This window comes from Papaver somniferum, chromosome 9 (genome assembly GCF_003573695.1).
Source record: "Papaver somniferum cultivar HN1 chromosome 9, ASM357369v1, whole genome shotgun sequence".
Classification (NCBI taxonomy): domain Eukaryota; kingdom Viridiplantae; phylum Streptophyta; class Magnoliopsida; order Ranunculales; family Papaveraceae; genus Papaver; species Papaver somniferum.
In genome coordinates this window covers 7084105-7090260 of record NC_039366.1, presented here as the reverse complement: position 1 = coordinate 7090260, position 6156 = coordinate 7084105, and the positions used below count along the sequence as shown (strand labels likewise).

General features: G+C 37.9%; 1 protein-coding gene across 1 annotated transcript; it reads right to left on the bottom strand.

Moving 5' to 3' along the window:
* Positions 1-287: 287 nt before the first annotated feature.
* Positions 288-2036, bottom strand: LOC113308389 (probable protein phosphatase 2C 24). Its single transcript, XM_026556853.1, has 2 exons — positions 1457-2036; positions 288-1344 (listed from the first exon to the last, which is right to left on the bottom strand). Exons 1-2 carry the CDS (start codon positions 1958-1960, stop codon positions 514-516), a joined length of 1335 nt encoding a protein of 444 aa, XP_026412638.1. The 5' UTR covers positions 1961-2036; the 3' UTR covers positions 288-513.
* Positions 2037-6156: the final 4120 nt, after the last annotated feature.

The window sequence follows — 6156 nt, the reverse complement described above, 5'->3', positions numbered from 1 at the left end:
GTAATGAAGAATCAACTTGGATTTCGTATCTCCTAATTTTCTGCTCCTAGCTAATTGTTAATTGCAATGACTCCACTCGATAAATCGCTTCGCAGTTTTTCCTGCGATTCTTAGTAACATGGCAAACAGTAAAAGTAAAACTTTCATTTGCATGCGAAATCTTATCTACAAATCTGATAGGGAGTTTTTCTACTTTCTTTGGTTTTTCATAATAGATTGTTTCGCAGAAACAGAGTTTTCTGTGCTTGTACATTATGCTTTGTAGTGTATCCTGATATCCTTAGAAATATAGAAAACAATAGAATTTCCATTTGCATACAAAATCTGAGGTTCTATGGAGTTTTTCTACTTCTTTTTTTCGTTTTTTGTATTAAATTGGTTTGCAGAAACAGAGTTTTCTGTTCTTGTACATTATGCTATTACAACTACAACTACTTGTATAAAACCTTGCAGTACTAGAACGCATACATAGATTTTTTATGACTACTAGGTATAGATGTTAGCTTAGCTTCATCAACACCCAGCAACAGACACTTTCTGGTTTGTTAATTTAGATGATGATCCTAAATCCTTTCTAAGATCGACCACAACGACACTCACATTATCTGCACTACGGCGAGCCAATGCAAGCTTTGTTAGCAACATAGCTGCATCTGAGCAAGCCTTGTCTGGATTTGAACCTCCTCCAAATACATTCTTCATGACACCAGCAGACGATGACTGAGGCAACACAACTCGACCGGAACCATTTAACAAACACATACGCACAATATCACAGGCAGTGTCATTAGACACCACATCCCATAACCCGTCACTCGCCAAAATCATAAACTCATCTTCTTCAGTTCTATCCGTAACCGTGATCTCAGGTTCAGAACTCACGTACGGCTTCAAATAGTTATCCCCAATAGCTCTAGACATGGCAAGAACCCCCAGAACACGAGGACCGTCCCAATAGATTACACGGCCACCAGCACTTTGTATTCTCTGAAGCTCTGCTGGTAGATCTGGCTTGTGATCGGTCGAGAGAGGAACCGCTTTCCCTCCCCGGGATAAAACTGCTCGAGAATCACCGCAGTTAGCAACAACAACCTTTTCCGGTGTAACGATCGAAACCACAGCCGTTGATCCAACAGATTCACACTGCGGCATCTTTAATTCACACCTGCAACTTCTATTTATCATCGGTATTGTACCGTCATCTTTACATTGGATTACTTCTTTATCCATTCGCGAAAAGCTTCTCTCCATTAATTCTTTCCATTGTTCTGGAATTACTGCTACTGGATTTTCTATTTCTTCCTTTACCAATTTATGCATCCGATCTTTACATGACATCGCAACCTATAGATAATTATAAACAAAGAGAATATCATTAGAATCTCCATAAACAAATTAATATTACAAAGATAATTAATTAATTACATGAACGATGTAAGAGAGATGAGATAATTACATGAGAGCACCCATGACCATCGTAAAGACCAAAGAAATGAAGTCTGCTGCTTGAGGAAGAATTCTCCCTGCACAATGAAGGATGAATAGCCACGGCATCTTCCATTTCTCGCCTCCGACCACATACAGCGGTGGCACCAAACTTAGGACACTCATCATAAACACCGGAGCTCATCATAGTCTGACCATCAGCAGCAACGCATCTCTGAGTAGCATCACTTTGAACAAGATCATGTTGATGCTTCACTCCTAAACCCCCAAAACTTCTGTCGGCGTTCGATACATCTAACCGTTTTTTATTTCCACTGAATTCTTGATCATCACAACCATCATTTTGTGGTAGCGGTTGTGCTGGGAACTTCATGACATGATGGTCAGGGATGCACTTATACCTTGATCTAATATCCATTCTTCTCCGTCTTGCAGCTCTTGAATTAGGATCACACGATGATGAAGATGTTGTTTCATTCTCGCTACTCACAACCTCGCAACATATTTCTGCCATTTTTTTTTTCAAGATTTCAATCTCACTATTACTCCTCTTATAAACTAATCAAGAAGAAGACTTATAACAAAAATATCTTCTGGTGGGAGGAAACCTTAAATTTCTTTTCAGGAGGTGGTGGTGGTGGGGTGGGAGTGTGTCAATAAAGAAGTGAATACGGGCAGGTGCACGTCACTGTTTACAGGGCTACGGGCAGCATGAGATTTTGTTTAGAGATGATCTTAGACGTCCATGTAGACTGACTCACTGACCGGGCAGAAAAATTGAAGTAACTACGTGTTTGGGAGGTGTTGAATATGAAATATGAGGGGCGCAATTACATATAAACACGTATTTTAGTCTTGACAACATCCTTGTTTCTTTGACACCGCATTTCTTTGGTGGTACCAAAACAAGCCCTTCATTTCAATCTAATCGCACTAGCAGGACCTTTGGTTTTACAAAGATTCTAATAGGGAGCTGTGTATTAATAAGTGATATTTTTATGGGGTTTCAAGGTTCTGTTTTGATTCTCCGAAAACCAAAAAACTATCTCCAAAAACAACTTGGTGTGCGTTTTACATGTAAGCATTTATTTTTGTGGATGGCACAGTATTGTTTTTATCAAGACATAAATACCGTATGCCAACTAAATATAGGTATGTCACAATATTTTGAGGTGCTATCAAGAAATCAAAGGCAATAACATTTTACTTCCCCAAATGTCAAGCATTTTTTGCAACCATCTGAAAATCATAACATCTAATGAAATGTGAAAGGTGAGCTCTTCAATAGACCGCCTAAATATATAAAATGTTGTTCCGGGATCACATGATACTTAGGATTCTTCACCATTCTCACCTCTGAATTTAGGTAGTTTTGAAAGTATTTTCAGATTAGTTTTTGAATTTTCTACTTAATTACACGAAAAAATAACTTCTAAATGTATCTAAACAAAATTCTTCACCGTTCTCACCTCATCTTGAGACCGACCAAAAAAGAAAAGTGTCCAAATTCAGGAAAATTGTCTAGACGGTAAAAGATGTTTCCAGGCTATATAAGCAAGATCATTGCCGAACAGTATTTCAGACTTTATACGACAAGTGTCCAAATCTTGACATATGAGGAGAGCATAGGTATCTTCGAGGTGTAGTTTAAGAAAAATTGAATTTGATAGATGATGAAGTGTCCACTGTTCAGTCCAACTGCAGAAGCTTACGTAAAATAGGTGAGAATATGAGGTTGACAGGTTCGGACTTTAACAGCATTACTCATCAACATCACCCTTTAAAAGAGGTCTTGATTCTTGATAAGGAAGCCGCATTGCATGAATTCAAGAGACGTACGTGTCGGTCATCCAATAAACCAAGGGTGAGTAACTACTATCCCGCGGCACCACCTAATAAGTAATTGACTAGTAGCAGCCGTAACCATCAACCTCATTTACTAGTAGCTCAGTAGTGATATTTGAACCGACTATGCGGTCCAAGACTTGGTACATACATGAGTGAACCGACTATGCGGACTAAGACTTGGTACATACATGAGTAATATGCATCCAATGTGGTCAGTCTCGACCGCTATTGTCTAAAAATTATCCAAGTTCGGCGAGACGAGATCTAGCTCAAAAACCCGCTTAACCGAGTTAATTAGCAAGTGGAATTCTGAAAGTTTCATGCTCCCTCTTACCTGGAGGCAGGAATTCAAACTCTATACTTGCCAGAATCCACTCATGTTTAAGGAGTTTGGAAGCAATATACGGACTTAGAGATATCAAAGGGAAAGAAAAGAACTATTTTGAGAATCTCAGATGATAGTGGGTCACATCGAAATGCCATGCCACCCCAACGAAAAAAAAACTTTCTATGTGAGATGTGGATTTCTAGCGTCGTCTGTGGGATGATTCATTTAGATATTTTGTAATTTCATGTCTAAAATCCCTAATATCTTCATCAACTGCTTTATTAAATATATTTGAACCAAGACCCCCAAGTAAAACTGTAATAGTGTCCCATATTACTAGCATAGATAAGATGAAAACAGACCAAGATTCGAAATTCACTGCATTGGTAAACCAGATAAATGAGAGTTATGCAGGCAACTTAAAATACAAACTAAACAAATTAATATGTTCTTGTGAGGCATAGGTGGTGTGTCATGAGGGACACGTTAATATGTTCTTGTGAGGCATAGGTGGTGTGTCCTGAGGGACACGTTTAGAGGTGTCGTTCACACTTGTCCCTCCCCTACCAAAAGGTGGTATAAGAAAAGGAAAGAAAACGGAAAACAAGAGAATGGTGGGGGTTAGTCATGCTATTAGTGCCCCCACTGCAATAGCTCCTTTCATGCTTGTTGCCTAATTTCTTTTTCAAAAAAGTGCATCGATTTACTTGTAAGCTAGTTAGCTAGTAACAGGTGTGCGTTTTGAGCCATAAAGAAATCAAACAAGATCTTATCTTTATTCTTTTCATAATCTTTCGTTTGAGATATTCCATGATGATTGAGACACCTAAGCAGGTTTATTAGGTGTTGCATTTGAAATGTTTAATTAATTAAGCTTCATTCTCCGTCCCACTTTCAAGTCTTAGGTAGGTGGCATGGGTTGATTGCACATTATTCTCATTTACTTAATGGAAAATACTACGACTAATTAAAGTCCAAGTCTTCCTCATATTTGAAATATAAAGTTCTCTTAAGCACTCAATTAATAATATCTAAATACAAATAATGTCTTCTCATCGTACACTACAAACCATTATTGGGGGCTATTGCTTTTTCTTTTCTTGTTAGTATCCTGCTTAAGCACGTTTGCCAGTACTGCAACGTGGAGACCAAACAAATGGCCGAAAACACCAACCACAGACATCTTAGTTGTTAGCAGTGTTGATGGGTGAACTAATTTTGAGTCCTGCTTTTAGGTCCTGGTCTTAGGTACACTGATCTAGCTAGAGTCACAAGTGTTGAATTCATAATTTCTTTGAGTTGAATTTTTTTATTTGCCAAACATTACAGGTCCAACTAAATTTTTGGCCCCCTTAGCCGAATCTCTGCCTCAAGTTTTGAATGTGTTAATGAGATTCATGACAACTGACATGTGTAAACATGTGGTGTGGTCGTTGGTAAAACCATGAGAGAGACCGTGTGAGATGCCAAAAGGAAGAGATAGGGAAACTTTGAAGAATAATACTTGATAAGCACCAAAAACAGCTCACTTGGTCTTACTCTTGGGCGTTTCAAGTTGTTCCAATTTCTTTAGTTAAAGAGTAGCAAATTAAGGAGCTCTACATAATCCAATGTCAGAGAAGAATTGAAGTTAGTGACATCTGTAGTGCAACTTCCCAAGGAAAACAACAACATCACAGCAGCAGCATGCATCTTACTTTCTGCTTATGCCTTGCATGCACAGCAACTAGGCACCAGTAAACGTATTAGTGTTATGGTGTTGTCACACAGTCGAGTGTGGGACAAGACCACGAGGTTGCCAGTTGCGGTGGCACAACTTTCAGGATATCAATTTCATAACATTATCTACATCAATATCCTGAATAAATGGTTTATTCTTATGAGTACCAATTACATATTCTGTGATATTAACATACCATCACTTTGTCACCATCTTTATTATACTAAGAGGGTTTTGGAATGTCAGAGCAGAAATTAATCACAGAAGTGGGAAACAACTTTTTCGCATAGAGGACAATGTAATGAAATATAGGGCAATGATTGACAGGGTGTTTGTAGCTAAACATAAATTAGCTAAGGAAATGATTGTTGTAGTGGCAAACAATGGTTCTTTGGACTTTTGGTATGGAGGTCTATTGACGGTAACTTGAGTTTGCAAATTCTGTATTAGGTCCTGACTTTTTTTTCTTTAATTCAACCTTTTTCTTTCATTTTATTATAAAATATTCTCAACTTTAATTCCCGACCTGATTCCTAAATTTTTTTCTTCTAAAATGCAAAAATTACTTTTAAATGTGTCTAAATTGGCAAGCACCTTATAAATTTCGGAAATATAAGATTCAGGTGCCTGTTTCAAATTGTCAAACCAGTTCAGAAATGCTGCATATTAACCAGAGTCCTGTAATCTCATTTGATAATGTACCCGTAAACAATTCATTAAAACTGTTGTGCTTGCCATCAACAATAAATATGAGCCTTCAAATCTTGAACCAATGTTAATACTTGAAACCATTACTCCTCGACCTGTAGTGAAT